Consider the following 17,706-nt stretch of genomic DNA (forward strand, 5'->3'; position numbering starts at 1 on the left):
GGAGAGATTGGGTATAGTTTATTCCTGCTGAAAATGGACTCTAGGAAGCTTCCACATCTCACAAGCTGGAAATTCCAAAACGGGTGTGGAAGGAAGGACTTTAACTGATGGATGTCCATGAGGGAGTTTCCATGGGCCCTGCCATGTACTTTCCTAAGATACCTCTTGCTCAACTTCAAACACAAGGGCAAAACAACTAGGAAGAAGTACCCATTGATGTTGGCAAGGAATGCAAGGAAGGCCAGAGAAACAGTAGCAACTTGTTCTTTGTCAGCAGTTTCTCCAGGTTATTTTACTTCCCTGGATGTTCTCTCTGGTTAGAAAGTACTTCTTTTCTTCTCTAAAACGTCACTGAACTCTTTAACAGCCTGTGATAAGGGAGCCTTATTTGCACACCATTTTCCTTCATTTTAACTTAATTTAACTCAACCTATGTTCCTAGATTTTTATTAACCTCATTTACTTTATACTGTTTTCAGCTGATAACCATAAAATGAGGTTCTCTGTTGAGCTGAAGGGAAGTCATTATCTCCAATTCAAGTCAAGAGTTGAGGGGACTCTTCTGGTCCCCAATTTTTACTGGTCCCAGATTGTTTTTTAGGGAAAATAAGTGATTATATCAAGTCTACATGATGTAGGTCTGCTTTTTCAGCAGTAGAGCTGTTTCTTTTCACCAGTCTCACATGGATTCCTGCCCCTAAACTGTGTCTGCTTTGCTCCTTGTAAACTTCATTGTATGTCATATTAAAAAAAAAAAAAAAAAAAGAATCCTTCAAAGTTGATTGTGTTTGTATTAAAAACTGCTTCACTTCCCATTCCTCTTTGGCTTGACCATCATCCTCAGTGATTTTCAACCCAAGAGGGTTGAAAGAGTTCAGTTTTCCTTTGTCTCCATTGTTCTACCTGGGGATTAAGAAGGAAAGTCTAAAAAAAAAATCAAGAAAATGGGATCCAGCACAGAACAAGTGAAGAATTACAGAAAATGAAGACTCAGTGTCTCTGAGCTAGGCGTGTGAATCACTTCACTTCACAAACATAGGCTTTTGCTACTTTTAGAGAGTATTCACCTACAAACTGCATTTGGCTCTCCACGTTTTATTTTTATTTATTTAGTTATTTTTGCAAATTAGACAGGACAAATGCTTCCATTTTACAGATGAGCAAAGAGAGCACAGAGATGTTAGATCACTTGCCTAAGGCGGCACAACCTACCCTTGAATGCCAGGGTTTTGTTTTTTTGATTCACCAGGTTGCCTAACCAGTGGGTTCCTAGGTTTAGAGTCTGCTTGAATTGACCTCAATCTGAATCACACCTCTTGGGGGGGACTCACATACCATCTCCTAAGGCGCATTTGGTACACTTTTAATCACCAAAATATTTATGGAGGTTCTACTTAACCAATTTGGCCCTTATGTCCTGCTGCCTGAAAGAGTAGGGGGGTGGAGGGATGTGGAGTTGACAGGGTCATCTGATAGGGTTTTAGAGCTGGGGGACAATTTTAAGCGGTTAAGTTTGACACAAGGGAAACTGAGACCCAAGCACCTGAGCGACTTGTCCATGGTCTCGGTGGGGGTCCCAGTGGCAGGCCCCACGCACTCTGCCTTGACCCTAGGCATCGGGAAGCGCCCCCACCCTTGCCCATTGCTCTGTTCTGGCTTCCCTGAGGGAAGCGGTGATTTTCACCTACTCCTTGGCTGTTTCAGTTCCTGGGCGAAGGTCTGTTTATAAACGTTTGCGCTTGTTACCCAGGGCACGAGCGAAGGCAGCCTGTCTCGGGGTGAAGTGTGGAGCTGGGAGAGGAGTCACAGGAGCTTGGGAAACATAAAAGCGAAGGGCGGGTCCCGGGCTGGCTCTGCGTCACCAAGGAAGTAAATGCACTTCGGGCTGGGGCTCCCAGTGCCCCCAGTGAAAGAAGCCGGGTGCAGACACAGAAGCCCGAACGGATCAGAGAGGATCTCTGCAGAGAAGAAGCTGTCAGAAGAGGAAAACAGCAGAACCCTTGCAAATGTGGCCTTTCCCAGCTGGGCTCTGGCGTCTCTTCCCCTTTTCTCTGGGTACCAGCCCCGCCTCTGCCTGCCCAGTGGCAGAGCTGATTTTACTTTCTAAAAAGTTTGCTTCCCAGAAAACTTTTTTCTTTCTTTCTAATGACTACCCCCCCACAAAAAAAAAAAATCACTTTTTTTTTTTCCAGGAAATGGGACAGAGATTATTCTGATTTCATATGATTTGTCTCAGCGTGCAGTGGGGTCCAATAAACAGGAGCAATGCTCCAGAGAGCTCAGACACAAAAGGCTATTAGCTTTTAATTGAAACCCTCCCTCTACCTCCCACCCCTTCCCCCCCCCCCCAGCCGCTTCCAGGAACAGGAACTTGTGGTCTTTGTGAAGCAGGGTCTATAACAGAGGATTCTGCCCAAATGAAAGGAATCTTGAGTTGACCCAGAGCAGCGAGATGCTCTTTTGCACCCCACCCCCTTATGGCATTCAAAGGCTTTTCGTTTTCTGAGCAGTATTGAAATTCTAGGACAATGGAGGCCAAATCCGGGCACTGGGGGTTGGGGGCTGGGGTGGACAGAAGAGAGTGGGATGGGAGAGGAGGAGGGCGGGCGGGGGTGGGGGCGCGAAATTCAGCCTTTGTTATTTTTTTCTTCGTTCCTGCCCATTACCTTTCAAAAAAAAAGGAAAGGAAAAAAGACCCAGAGAAGTTTATAATGAATAATGACATCACTTCCGGTAGCTCCAGTGATGGTGCGGCTGACAGAAGAGAGCAGCAGACTAGTTAAACTATCTTATTTTAAATTATTTTAAACCCTCCCAAAGGAATCCTTTGATATGCAAACATCTCTTCCAAGTGGAGATAATTATTTATGGAGATGTGGCCCTTTGAAGGGCAGCACCAGGCTTTTGAGGCTTTGAGGCTTCCTTGGAAAGGAAGGTGTGTCCCCTTTAAGGGTGGCTGAGCTGATAAATATCTTCCTTCTACCCCCCAAACTAAACAACCGGGAAGAAAACTCCTTTAAAGTAGAAACTCTACCGAGTTACAATTTAGAGTTCAAGTTACAGCTCTCAGGAGGTGAGGGTGGGGGCTCCCTCCCATCATTCCATGCTTTCTAGAGAAAGTTCTCTCTTCCCTGGACATCTCATCTTTCTGTAGGAAAAGAGAGGGGAGAGACGAGACTAGCTTTTGCCTTTTGTACCCCGAAGTTCTCTGTAGCTTGTGGAAAGATACCGGGGAGACTTGGGGGGTGTCTAATGGGGTGATGATTTAGGTTGATGGTTTGGCCTTTGGAGAAGGGAACAATGGTTTGTCTCACGATTATTTCTACAGAAAATTCCGGGTCTGCAATGGCTGTTGGGGCTACTCATTCTTTTTTCACTGGATTTTCTTTTGAAAATGCTCTAACGCTCGGGAAGAGATACCACACCCCCTCCAACCCCCGATCTATCAGTGTCTTTCACCTCTGGGATTTCTGGCACTTTTGAAGCTTGCTTATTGGAAATGTCACCTCCCCTCCTCCTTCCACAACCCCAATTTATTTGAAAGTCTGCAGCCTTCTGGCGCTGAGATGGTGGCAACCGATAACAGCAAGCGATTGAGCCACGGAGAGATGCAGTATTTCCTGTGTCCCTCCTTTCCCCCGTTCTCTCCCATCCTTCCCTACTAAACAAACTGGGCAGATGCCAGGGTTTCAGCACCGAGTACCAGGAGAGGTGCCCCACCCCCGACCCAAGAAGACGAGACGGGCTTAACAGAACAGCCAGAGACCCCGGGGACCGAGGCCATCCTTCCAAAACTGAGACGTTGTTTGGAAATGTTCTCAAGGCAGAAAGCTTGATATTTAGTCCCTCACCCTGCATGTCTTGGGTTAAGACATTTTAACTTTTACAAACCCCTGTTTTTCCTGAGGAGAGCAAAGGGGTTTCCCGTTTTGCTGAGTGATGGGGGGCGGGGTGGGGGAGAGGAGAACAGTGTTTAGGAAGCCCTTTAAAGTTTTCATGACCAGCCAAATGGCCAATGCCCCCTGCACCCAGGAAGGACCCTCAGCTCCTGGTCCCTGGGGAAGAGGATTCTTGAAGAAATGACATGGATGAGAATGTGGTTCTTCGTGGTGTTGGCTGAGGCTAAGTGTACAGAGGCCCAATCTGTCCCGGGTATGAAAACCACAACTTCTTCCTTGGATACGCACGCAATAGCACATGGCAAAGACACCAAGGAGAGGTGGAAACCCAGTGTTTTTTGAGTTTAACTGCTGATTTTTGTGGGTTTAGCAGGTATGCAGAAAATGGCACTATTTGTTTTACAAATACCCTTTGTCAGGGGGTATTCTCATTCCCTAAACAGATTTGGAGCGGTGTAGATGCTAGGGAAAGTTTGTTTGTTTGTTTTGGAGAGGGAGATGCAACCTTCCTAAGGAATCTTAATTCTCCAGTTTTGTTGCATTTTTGTTTCATGAATTCTGAGAGGCCAGACATGAGCTTCGTGGAAAAACTAAAGATCACGTGACCTGACATAATTTCCCGACTCTTGCCCTCGGCATTACAGTCAGAGCAGTTTCCCTGAGTGGGGAGAACTGCTGCAGCCGCCTGCTGTGCCCACTTTACAGATGAAAAGACTGAGGCTCAGAAAGCACCAGGTGTAGGCCAATTAGGGGCAGGCTGGAAGTGAGAGGTAAAAGCAGGTGTCCTCATAGAACTAATTTTCTCTCTCTTTTTTTTTTTTTGGAACAGTAAATATTTGTTACTTCAAGATTACTAAGTCCCTGTTGACCATTTTCTCATTTCAGTCAATAATTACCACAAACAAGGATTTGGACAGCTAAATGCTGTTTGTAAGAGGACTCATTCTGTGGAAACAGCCTGCTTGAAAGTCTTTGTTGGAACGGGCAGCACAAGGAAATTTGGGGAATGAGAAAACAGTTTCACATCACGATTGCGAAGGTAGCTTTGCAATTCTGTGCATTTGTCAAAACTCATGCACTGGACACCAATGATTTTTACGAAATGTAAGCTAAAAATAAATTTAAAAAATTAAAAAAAAAAGAAATCTTTGTTGGGCTTCAGAAGATGTGGGGTATTTCCAAAACCATCCTCCCAAGGACAAAGTTTAAAAGGGTGGGCAGTGTTCCCCTGTATCTCCTCAACTGGTCCCATCCAACCCCAACCCACAGCGCAGCCTTTGGTCTTTTCTCTGAAGCCCATTAACTTCATGGTCTGTTTTGCGTAAACGCCACGCCATCTGTTTGTGTGTGGCGAGCTAGGTTACACCCATTTCAATAAACTTCATTTTTATTGTGTAATTTACCCGTTCAAACAATACGTTCAGTGGCTGGAGTAGGGGAGCTGGAGTGTCATTCCAGGAAAGAAAGAAACAGCCAAAGAACATGAAGGCAGCATTTGCTATTGGATAACATCAGGGTTATAGGACTTTGGGGAATGGCTTGTCTTCCCACTGGTTCTGTCTTGGAGGTTTGTTTTTAATAGTCGGCTTCTAGCTGTAATACATAAGAACCCCATCAAGACTACAGGATGGTTGGTGGAAAATTCTTTGCTATGCCGGGGCCCCATGACAGCCATTGCCTAATGGGAAATTGCCCCAACAGGTGATTGGCTCACCTGATTCTCTCAGCAGGTTTCCCCAGAGGGAAGGCCCTGGTTATCACTGTGACCGCAGGTTGGAGATTTTAAACCCTCAGACAACATGATGGCCACTCTCCTTCTCCACCCCGCCCCAAGACTAGAAAGCAGCAAGATGGTCCAGCGACCCCTTTTAACATGACTTCCTCTAAGTGTCACCGAGATTTTCTTCTTCTTTTTTTTTTTTTTTTACATGGGCAGGCACCGGGAATCGAACCCGGATCCTCTGGCATGGCAGGCAAGTGTCCTTGCCTGCTGAGCCACCGTGGCCCGCCCGTCACCGAGATTTTCAAAAAAGAATATATTTTCATCTTTAATCACTGATTTGGCAAAAGCATAAGTCTGATATTCAAGTGCTAGTACCAGGATGATGTCATCTAACTCTTGACAATGAAAGAAATAGGTGCATTCACTAGCCCTTCTTTATCACACTAGAAGAAAAGGAGTTGTCAGTCTTCTCAGATCCTTGAGCCAGATTAGTATTTGACAACCAATGTGTGTGTTAGGGACAACAAATATCTTTTTCTTGGTGCTGAGCCTGGCTGTATTTTATTTGTTCTTTCTCTCTGACATGTAGAATATCGAGACCTCAGCCTCACTCACTTTGGCTCCAGTCTGTTTTCAGCTCGAGCCTTAGCTCCGACTCTTTGACCCAAACCGCAAGTCTTTGGATTACCTGTATGACTTTCAGTCCTGTTCAGAATGTTGCTTGGAATTTTCCTCTTCCTGGTGGCCCTCTTCATAACTGAATGTGAATGTTGGTGGCATAAATGACTGAAGCCCATGACTGAAGTTCCAGGCTCACAGATACCAACAGAATCAGCTGTTCCCATCCCGGCTGCACATTGCAATCATCTCAAAGCTTCCCATGTTGGGGGTCTACGGACTGGGACCCCGATTCCGTAGGTCTGGGATGGGGCCTAGGCATTTGGGAGTGTTTTGGTGACTCTGATATGCAGCCAGAGTGAAACTGGCTGCCTCAGAGTTGCCAGAGGACTTCCTTGTAAATGTCCTCAAACAAGTCAGAGGCCTGAAATGCCCTCCCTGAACCCTCCTGGGCTCAGGCTCCAGCCCTGTGACCCAACTTTTCTCCAACCACTGGTGTTCCTGGTAGTACTTTGTCCTTGTCTTCTCTAGCCATTTATGGGATGGCAAGCCGGCCTCAGCCCTTTGGTGTCTTGGCTTCCTAGGGCTACCATAACAAAGTGCCACACCCTGAGTGGCTTACCATCACAAACATTTATTCTCACAGTTCTGGAGCCACAGTTCAAAATTGAGGTGTCTGTAGAGCCGTACTCCCTCCAGAATCTGTAGGGGAGAATTCGTCCTTGCCTCTTCTAGCTTCCAATGGTTGCTGCCATCTCGTGCTTCTTGGATGGTGGATGCACCACTGCAGTTTCTGCCTCCATCCTCACATGGCCTTCCCCCCATGTCTGTGTGACTCAGTCCAAATTTCCCTTTTCTTAAAAGGACACACAAGTTATATTGGATTTGGGTCCACTGTACTCCAGTTTGGCTTCATCTTCACTGATCATATCTTCAAAGGCCTTATTTTCAAATAAGGTTACCCTTAATGGGACTGGGGATGAGAACTTGTACAATATATCCTTTTGGGGGGACACAATTCAGTGCATACCAGATTCACTGAAGAAGTGAAATCTTTGCTGCTTAGTCTTGGTCCATCCCTTCTGACTTTCTCTGTGCCTCCCTACGTTCTCTGTCTGGTTCATACCTTTGCTTAGTGTCCCCTACGCCTCTGTAATAGACTGAACCATGTTCCCCAACAAAGACATGTTCAAGTCCTCACCCCCTTCCCATGAATGTGTTCCTGTTTGGAAATGCAATCTTTGAAGTCATTATTAGTTAAAATAAGGTCAAACTGAATCAAGCTGAGCTCTTAATCCCGTATGACTGGTTCCCTTGTAAGATGAGGACATTTAGGCACAGCAGGAAGGAAAGGCACAGGTTATCACCGTGCAGAGGTTGAGTTATGCCAAGGATCCTCAAGGACAACTGGGCATCACCAGAACCCTACAGACTTCAGAGGGAGCACGGCCCTGCCAATACCTTGATTTCCAACTTACAGCCTTCAGAATGGTGATGCAGCAGATTCTTGTGGTTTTAAGCCCCTGGCATTTCTAGGAGACTAGACAGCCCATCCATAGGGCCATTTCTCCCAATCTGTAAGCACCACAGCCTCCTTTGACTTGGACTGCAGATGCTTCCCAGCTGCATCAGCGCCACAAGCATTCATTAGGGAGGTGGACCTGGTGCCTGAGCATGTCCACCTGGAGGAGAGAGAGGAGGAGCTGGAGAGCAGGAACTGTGGCAGCGATTGCTGATGGTCCAGAAACCATGGGATACAGTTAACAGTGGGAAAACGAGACCCAAAGAAGGCCCTCGTTACAAAACCTGACTCACAGTTGAACAGTTGTCACCAGCAGTCATCTGATTGTAGCACTGAAACATTTTTAAGATGATAGTATATGAACGGGAGAAAAATATATACAAATATCTACTTAAAGAGAAGACAAGTGTGGCCCTCTAGGTGATCCTAATCATATTCAGAAGAAAGAGAGGTGAATGGAGTGGGAGAAGGATGGAAGTGGGGGACACCCCAAGGCAACTATGTCCTAGCCCTAACTCTTTGACTTGCAGGCCATGACCCACTGCAAATGACTGGCCCTCTCCTCCTCCAACCTCAGTTTCTCCATGGATAAAATTGGGCATTGCAATCCTTACGTCAAAGGCGTGTTGGGAGGAGTTATGCCACATGATGTCTGCAGAAGTTTCTCTCCAAGCTTCATGACACTGTATAATTATCAGCTTTCTTAATGAGCAGCCCAATTAACCCGCATGACCTGCTCTCTCAGGCTGCCAGCCAGGGGGTCAGCCCCAGGGGATGCTGGGGTGGGCATGCAGGGCTGTGTTAGCCAGTTCTCACCCTTGGTCACATCTTCAGCCTCTTTTCCCTCTGCATTGCTGTCATGTTCAGAGAGGTTTCTCAGTGTAAGGATGGGAGAGCATGAGCCAGCAAAGGGAACGAGAAGAGCTTTGCCCTGCAAAGCGGGCCCAGGAAACAAATCTGTGGACAGGACTTTGCTCCAGGACCAGGTAATGGAGGAGAAAGGTGCTTTCCTTCTCACTGCCTGGAAGCAATAACTATCCACGCACTTCTCGGGCCATGCTGTATTTCCTGCTTGGTGGACCCACAGGAGTGAGCTGGGGAGACTCCCACCTTTGTCTAAGCCCAGTGCCCCCCACAGATGTGCCTCTGCCTCTATGGCAGAGGCTTGGGAGGTGTTTGCTGAAATGCTGGAGAACCCAGTCCTTCTTCTCCTCCATGTGCACTTGCTGCGTTTTGTCTGCAACAAAGCACGCTGGGGGCGGGGGTGGGGGGTGGGGCATCACCCCAGAGCCTCCAGCGGACAAGGGTGAGAAGGTTCCCACAACTTTCCTTGTCACATTAGTTTAGTTCCACTGGTTCTATAGTTTTGACAAGAAAACAATAGAAAAAAGTCATGCGGCCCGTTGAGTGCTCTCCAGCACATTTGTACTAACCCCAGTCCCTCCTGGGGAGAAAGGTCCCTCGGCGCTGGTACCCCCAGAATGGTGTGTGTGACCAGCAGATAATCAAACCCAGTAAGTCTGCACACAACTCAGGGAATCTCATTCATAGCTGAGGAAGTTTTGCCTTTGTACTAAGTATAGTGTCACTCTTCCATTTCCCTTTTAATATTCCCACAATGTGGTTTCTTGCTGCCTCTTTAGCCATAGGGTTCTGTACCTGTTAGTCCCTTCTTTTGGGGCATGGAGGAGATGCAGGCAGCAAGGTTCAGAGGTTGTTCTGGACCCCAGCAGGCTGAAAGCACAACCCGGGTTTCCTGTCTCTTTGCCTCTTGCAGGAGCCTAGCCTTTCCCATCACTCCTTTGCGGGGTAGAACAAAGTCACAAGTCACACACATGCAAACCATGCTTTCTTCCGTCCTTGCTAGGATCCTGTCAGCTGAAGATAATTGTGTCCATTTTCCCAACACTAAGTAGGCACCAGGCTGGATTCTCCACCAGTTAGCTTCACAGGCCTCTGAAAGCACAAGGAAGCATGATTCGCAATTGCCAAAAGGTAGAAGGAACCAGAGTGTCCACCAAGAGATGAATGGACACACACAGTGGTCTGTACGCACAGTGGAATACGATTCAACCATGAAAAGGCAGGAAGTTCAGGGGCACGTGACAACATGGATGAGCCTTGAAGACATCATGTTGAGTAAAGTAAGCCAGACACAAAAAGAAAATATCGTAAGATCTTGCTTGCATCAAATACATATAATAAGCAAATTTATAGAGACGGATGGTAGCTTAAAGGTTAGCAGGGGCCAGGGAGTGAGGGGAAGGGGAGCTAATGCTTAATGGGCACAAAGTTTCTGTTTGAGGTGATGAAAAAGTTGGGATAAGGGACATTGGTTATGGTCACACAATACTGCAAATGTAATTAATCCTACTGAATCATATACTTGAAAGTGGTTAAAATGGGAAACTTTGAGTTGTATTTATATATATTGTATACATATTATATATGAGTGTGTATATATATATATATAATAAAAAGGTCAAAAAAGAAAAAAGCAGACCCTAGGAAGTGGACATCATAATTTCCCCATTACTTAAATGAAAAAACTGAGGCGTGAGCATGGTTAGGTGCCTGTCCAGTGTCACACTCACACATGGTGGTGCTGGGAATCGAATGCTGTCACCTGACTTCAAAGTCCACTCTAGGTCATGTTGACTCTCTGAGGACCACCCATTCCCCACCAACACACATCTCCCTCAGTGGCCATGAAGAGTTTGGGAGACTGAATTTCCTTCAATCTCAGCAATGTCACTTTGCTTCTGAATATTAATCTCTTGTAGATTGTCCAATGCAGGTGGCTTAACACAGGAAACCAACTCAGAATTCCTCTGACTTGGCCTAATTTTCAGTGAAATGCAAAATAAGTTGATAGCTGGCACTCTCCTTAATCCATGAGTGTATTAGCCTGATGCCAAAGCTACGTTAATCTAAGAGGTTAATGGGCAAAGTGGGTTAATCCCGTTTTAGCATAAGCCAGGCCTGGCACCAGTTCTGCTGAGGAAATCTTCTTGAAGGAAAAAGTATTCCTCCTTTTACTTGCTGTTGCCAATGACCTAGAAGGAGCAACTCTCCCCAGGGAATCGCCCTTTCGAGTTGGCATGATAAACAATTTATGTTGTCGTTGCTTACAGATTTGCTCAATAGAGGAGTTGTGGTTTTAGTAGATTAGAAAATGGCTTTAATCAGGAAGTTTAGAATGTCCTACTAAGTGCTAAACATTTGTCAAAATTGATGTGGAATTTTTTTTTTTAAATCCTTGTACCCAGGTGGGAATAATGAGAAATCCCTTATCCCATAGCTAGAGGAAGGGCGTAGTACCCAAGGGCAATTAGTTAACATGTCTCCTTTTCATGTGCACACACCAGCCCATACACAAACACATTATTTTAGTTTCACCATGTGCCATAAACTGTACTGAGCAAATAATAATAATAATAGCTAATATTTGTCAAGTACATACTAGATGCCAGTCAAGTTCAAAGTGTGTAATGGTTATTGTTTTAATTCTCCTTAAACTCCCATAACATAGGTATTATCATCTTCCTTTCTATAGACGAAGATAGTGAGACTCAAAAAAGCCAAACTGTTGAAGGTGACAGAGCTTATAAGTGGTGGAGCCAGGATTTGAACCCAGGGTGGCCTGATTTCTGAGCCCACATTTCGTAACTGCTCAGCTAAACTGCTTCACCTTTACCTACCTCATTGGAATTCCATAATAACTGAAGGAAGTCACTGCTATTACTCTCATTTTACAGATTAGGATACTGAGGCTTAGGGACATTAAGTTACTTGTCCCCTGGTCACACAACTAATAAGGGGTCTAAAACCCTGTCCCATTTATACCAGAATCCATACTCTTAATCTTAACGTTGTCGTTTGGGGCTTATTGATCAGCTCAGCCATTCATTCATTCATTCTCTCGCGTGTATTTTGGATACCTTCTGTCAGTCTGTATACCCTGACGTGTGCTCAGCATATAGCAGAGGATGGGGCTTATATAGCCTCAGCCTTTGTGGGGCTTGTCAAGACAACTTCCCACATTCGCACACCGGAACCCACATCTTTCTCACTCTCTGCCTTTTAATTTTCATCTCTTGAGTTGGAACAGAACTGTAAACAAATAGGCATTTTCCTTGGCTTGAGTGCCTGTTTGTATGTCCCACTTCTTCCCAGTATGCATATATCTCCCTACCCGACCATTTCCTCCTTCCTTTTCTCCAGTCCTCCCATCTTACTTCCTGTTTTCGTTTCCTGGGCTGCTCAAGCAAATACCATGGCATGGGCTGGGTGAAAGAATGGGAATTTATTCATTTACAGTTTTGAGGCTAAAAGGAAGTCCAAATCAATGTGTCATCAAGATGTTTTCTCTCCAAAGATTGGCACTTTGGGGCTGACTGCTGGTGATCCTTGGCTGCTCTACCACATGGCAAAGCACACAGCAGTGTGTCCTAGTCTTTCCCTTCTCTTCCAGGTTCGGTTGATTCACCTTCTTGCCTTCTCTCTCTCTCTCTCTTTCTGTCTGAATTTCACCCCACTTATAGGTGACTCAATGATAGGATTATGGCCCAGCCAGATTGAGGTGGGGCACAACTTTAATGGAAGTAACCTCTTCAAAAGGTCTTTCTTACAACAGGTTCACACTCACAGGAATGGATTAATTTTAGGACAAGTTTTTCAGGACTATCTACAGCTTCAAACCACCATACTCCCGCTTGCCTTTTTTACTGCTTTTTCCACTTCCTAGAGCACCATCTTATAACTCAACTTGAAAATGTCCTCATAGGTGGATGAGCAGCATCAACACCAGTCCCCAAAACTCTGGGTTCAGCCCCCCAGCAAATGCCTTATAGCAGAATTGCAAAGTCATATAAGAGAATTCATGTAATTACCCACACGCATGGCCTGTTAGTTTAATATCCGCCATACTCACATGCTTTTTGACTGAATGTCTTGTAACAAGGGTCTTACGTTGGTGATTCACATTACTTTTAGCACTAATTGCCACCAAATCCCTGTTTTTGCATCCAAATAGAATGGTCTTATCAGTGTACATTGTAACATTGTTGAAGACACGCTTCTCTAAATGAATGCAGGCTAGACCTACAAGTACAATCTAAAATATTACTCGAAACATCTTGAGTTGTGTTTGTGACTTTCCTCTGAGCATGTGTGCGTTCATTTATACTTTATCTGATTTCACCTGATTTTTTTGACTGCTCTGTGCTTTGTTGCTTTCAGATATGCTTCACTGAGTAAGGGCATTTTTTCACTGGGCACTGTGATAAAACTGGTAAAACCTGACTCGGCTAGGGGAACCATTTCCCTCTTATGCCCAGGCTTGGCCAGTGTCTTAAGGCAGCCTTGAGAAAACGCATAGACTGTCACATCTCCAGGAGCCCCAGAGATTGTTACTTAGGAAAGGCACCTATCCTTAGTATTTTGAAATCAGATGTTTGGGCCTCTTTGTCAATGGTAGTCTTTAAAAGGTGGTTGACACCCACAAGAGGGTCTTAGGGTAACACCGACCTTGCTCTTTTTACACCTTCCTGTTTCAGGTAGGCAACCTCCAGACTTCAGATGCTATGTTAAGGTACCTTTGGGTTCTGATATTCTGCTAGCATCTTTACCAGTTTCTACAAGCCCTTCCCAGTAGCAAGAAGGAGTGGGATTAGGAGTGTTGCTCTTCGGGCGTGTGACCACAGAGCCATCACCTTCTGACTGAGTCTGGTCTGTTTGTTTCTCCTCAGGGACCTGATGCCGAGGACCCTGGACGGGCAGATCACCATGGAGAAGACGCCCAGTTACTTCGTGACGCGGGAGGCGCCCGCGCGCATCTCGGCCATGTCCAAGGACACCAAGCTCATCGTGGTGGTGCGAGACCCCGTGACCCGAGCCATCTCGGACTACACGCAGACGCTCTCCAAGCGGCCCGACATCCCCACCTTCGAGAGCCTGACCTTCCGCAACAGGACCGCGGGCCTGGTGGACACGTCGTGGAGCGCCATCCAGATCGGCATCTACGCCAAGCACCTGGAGCACTGGCTGCGGCACTTCCCGCTGCGCCAGATGCTCTTCGTCAGCGGCGAGCGGCTCATCAGCGACCCGGCCGGCGAGCTGGGCCACGTGCAGGACTTCCTGGGCCTCAAGAGGATCATCACGGACAAGCACTTCTACTTCAACAAGACCAAGGGCTTCCCCTGCCTCAAAAAGGCCGAGGGCAGCAGCAAACCCCACTGCCTGGGCAAGACCAAAGGCAGGCCGCACCCCGACATCGACGGCGAGGTGGTGCGCCGGCTGCGGGACTTCTACCGGCCCTTCAACCTCAAGTTCTACCAGATGACCGGGCACGACTTTGGCTGGAACTGACCTGCCTCCGGCCGGGTTAACTTACCACGTGGCTTATCTATGGAGACAGATTATATGTATGTAAAATGTACAGAAATCTATTTTATAATAATTTATTTTTAATTCATAAGCAATTAATTCACTAAGCTGCCTAGCCACACTCTTGAGAGAGTTAGCGTCATGATCTGTTAACATTCCAAAGTGTTTAACCTTAATATTTTGTTGTCCTTTTCCTCGTGATGGATGGTGCTTCCATTTGTTTTCCCCACCCATTATATTTAAAAAGAAGAAAAGCACAACTTTGAGATTTTTGTTGTTACGGGTATGAAGCCTTCCTTCTCCACCTGAGTTCTTCTCTTGCCTTCTCCTCATGTCTCTGGTCTCCCATTCCAGCTCCATCTCTCTTCCTGCTTGTGGACCTGGTAGGGACACTGAGCTGCCTCGGCAGGTCATACCTCACATAGCAGCTTCCTCGTAGATGTGATATCATTTCCAAGTTGTAGACTCCAAACTTCAGAGCTAGGTCTCCCCACCCCCGAGTTCAGCCGGCACCTGTGGGATCACCGCCTCTGCGGGGATGTCCGTTACCTTGCAGAGTCCATTTTGTCAAGGTCCATTTACTTTGGCTTTGGTTTGGAAGGATGGTCCCGCATCCTTTTCTGCTCCATTCCCTGGTTCATTTACCAGCTTGAAGGGTGTGCACGTCGGCGCCTTCTTTTCCGGGTCACATGTGCAAAGTGCTTCGATGCTTCTTTAGCAGTAAAGATGACCTCCTGTAATCTGTATGACAGCATACCATGCTCCATTTCCTAGGCAGACAGGTCTGCTTTGTCATACCAAAGAATCCCACAGGCTGGCAGAGCCACCAGCATAAGCCAAGGGTACTGGGCTTCAAGACTCAAAGGGGTCAGGTGCATTGTGCCCCAGTGAGGTCTGCCAGGATGCTGCTAGGTGCAGAGCCAGCCAGCGTTGGGCACATCTCAGGGGCCTGATAACCTCAAGGTGGAGAAAAGACAGAGACCCAAAAATGATAGGTGGCCTGACAGAGGGAGGCAATCCCCGGCACCGTTGCTTGATATCTGGAGTGCCTCCTCTTGGAATGTCTAGCTCATCTCAGAAAGACAACGTGGTCTGTCGCCAACAGCTGAACAGCAAGAACCAGGAGTGGCCCTGGTAGAGGCAGGTTGGGAGACCCGAATTCATGTTGCCTGTAAGCACTTGAGCCTGACACTTGTACAACTGTCCCTGGTTCTAACCAGGTCTTGGCAAAAGGGTCACCAGCACTGTTCCTGCTGGTACAAAACGTTCTCCCTCTACCTCCTTGTTAAGAGAGTGGTGAGGGATCATTTATAATGACTAGCTAGTATAACTATGTAGCAATATCACATAATGACATATTCACTTTATCCTCAGCTTTCTAAACAGAATCAAGGAACATGTGGGAAGACACACATATTGCCAATATAGTGGGGTTGCGACATTTAAAAAGTACATTTTTGGACATCGTATATGATAACTTGACTGCTGTATGGAAAAAGCAAACAATAATTAATCTTGAGAAAGCAGTCAGAGATGGCACTGTTCTCTCCGTGATGTCTTGCCGATAATCCAGTCTATATTTGCACACTAGATTTAGGCCAGATGCTTATTGTTAGCTTATGTTTAGCAGCAAAGCTCTCAGATTTTCAGTGTATGGGTTCTGTGTAGGAAGACGGTCATCGGGGGCTCCGTGAGTTCCTTAGATGTTATGTTCATTTCAAAGCTCTCTTACTGGCTCTACAAAATGGTGTAGAACCTGTAGTTACAGAAGCACCACAATCATAGCCTTACTCTCCCCTCTGGCTGGATGAGCGTCTATGACATCTGTTTAAGAGTGCTAATTGGACGTGCATTTTTTTTCCCATTGGGAGACTCATTTGAAATAAAGCTGAGAGAGCAGCTCCTTCTAGTTACTGCATACCATCACTTCCAGTAAACAGCCTCCAGACGGTTTCCTGGTCCTGACACATCTGCTTTCAGACCACCCTTCCAATGTGCCGTAGCTGGTGATATAGAACTATAGAGACATTAAGATGAAGTTGCATTACAAGAGATAAGAAGGACACGCATGAGCTTTTCCGTTCCCTCCAGGTCCCTGCCCTCTTTTGCAAAGCTGGACAATGTTTGATTAAATTGTTTACTCCCTGCCTTAAAATAAACTTGAGACAGGAAATTTTCAGATAGGAAGAGGGTCATTTAGTCACGAACACTGAAGTGGGTCAAAATTCTATTCTGGGTCAAATCCTTGACTCCCAACAGATGTCAATAATTAGCTCCAATGGAGCAAAATTTTTCATGTAATACAAATAAATCAAATATCACGTGCATCTCTTTGCTGGGGCCGAATAGCTTATAGTTCCCAACTGGTCTGGACATAGCATTTGCCCCAACGTGACATCCCACCATGGAATAATTAGTCCAGAGCTTGGGTGGACATGTCTTCCTTCTGGAGGTATTTTGCAACAGCATAAAATTAAGCCTTTGGTTTCTTCCTGTTTTTGGAATCTGCAAGGCCACCAAACTTAAATTTTAGCTGCTAAAATACAAACATCATTTCATGTTTTGGCAATTTGTCCTAACACATGTTTTGGGTTTCTTCCAATTTACAGGAAAAGCTCTGGCTTTCATTGCAATTACTTTATTTCTCTCAGAAGAAAAAAAGATAAACAAAAAATCGGAGGTTTTTTATTGTCCTATCCATCACACAATTTCTTTGAATTGTTTGTACAGTAGTCTGTTGACTTGGTAGGTGGTGGTGCCTAGAAAGGTATTTTAAGTTTAGTGACTGCTTCATAAATACTTATTTTGCTGATGGCGGAGGGGAAATTGTCCTCTTTGTGGGATTCTTCTTTGGGTGTCATTTTGAGTGACAGATCCATTTTAGACCTTTTGGAGAAATGCGGTTTCAGATCCTTTCAGGATATTTTTGTAAGCAGAGAGAAGGTTTCAATATTACTAGAAACACTTGGTATGTATCAAAAGTCCTGAACCAGAAGCTGATGACATTTTTCTTTACTGTTTATCAAGAAGGACGATCAGTAGAACTTAAAGGTGTGGTTAGATGTTTTTCACTTTTGTAACGTTAATTTATGATTGAGTTTCATTCAGCCCCATAATCTGAAATACTGTGCAAATTCTAACAGTGTGTGTCTCCTATAACCTGGATGTTAGAATAGCCAATATGTACAAAAAATTAAATAAAATATTTTGTCCTATGTATAACACAAATTAATTTTACACACAGAAAGATGTTTCTAGGAAAATGAAATTCTGGTAATTCATACTATTTCTTTGTATGAACAAATAAAATATATTTTACCAACTTGCAGGCATGGTTCTTTTTATTTAATTTATCATTTAAAATGTATTATGGGTACATGTATATAACTTAAAATTTCCTTTTTAACCATTTTTAGTGTACAGTTCAGTGGTGTCCATTGCACTCACAATGCTGTGCTACCCTCACTACCATCCATGGGCCTTTTTATATTTTATTATGTATTGCAGATAAACAAGTTAGTGGTGATTTTATTCCGTAACAAAGAGCGCACACACAT

At 45.3% G+C, this 17,706-nt stretch overlaps 1 protein-coding gene across 1 annotated transcript in view; it reads left to right on the top strand.

The window, feature by feature from the left end:
- LOC143688281 (heparan sulfate glucosamine 3-O-sulfotransferase 3B1) overlaps nucleotides 1-17,471 on the top strand; it is a 44,748-nt gene extending 27,277 nt beyond the window's left edge. The window contains exon 2 of the mRNA XM_077166054.1: nucleotides 13,513-17,471. Within this exon, the coding sequence (XP_077022169.1) occupies nucleotides 13,513-14,131 (619 nt within the window). The 3' untranslated portion in view covers nucleotides 14,132-17,471. The remainder of the gene's footprint in view (nucleotides 1-13,512) is intronic.
- The last annotated feature ends 235 nt before the right edge of the window (nucleotides 17,472-17,706 follow it).

Source organism: Tamandua tetradactyla, chromosome 6, assembly GCF_023851605.1.
Source record: "Tamandua tetradactyla isolate mTamTet1 chromosome 6, mTamTet1.pri, whole genome shotgun sequence".
NCBI lineage: Eukaryota > Metazoa > Chordata > Mammalia > Pilosa > Myrmecophagidae > Tamandua > Tamandua tetradactyla.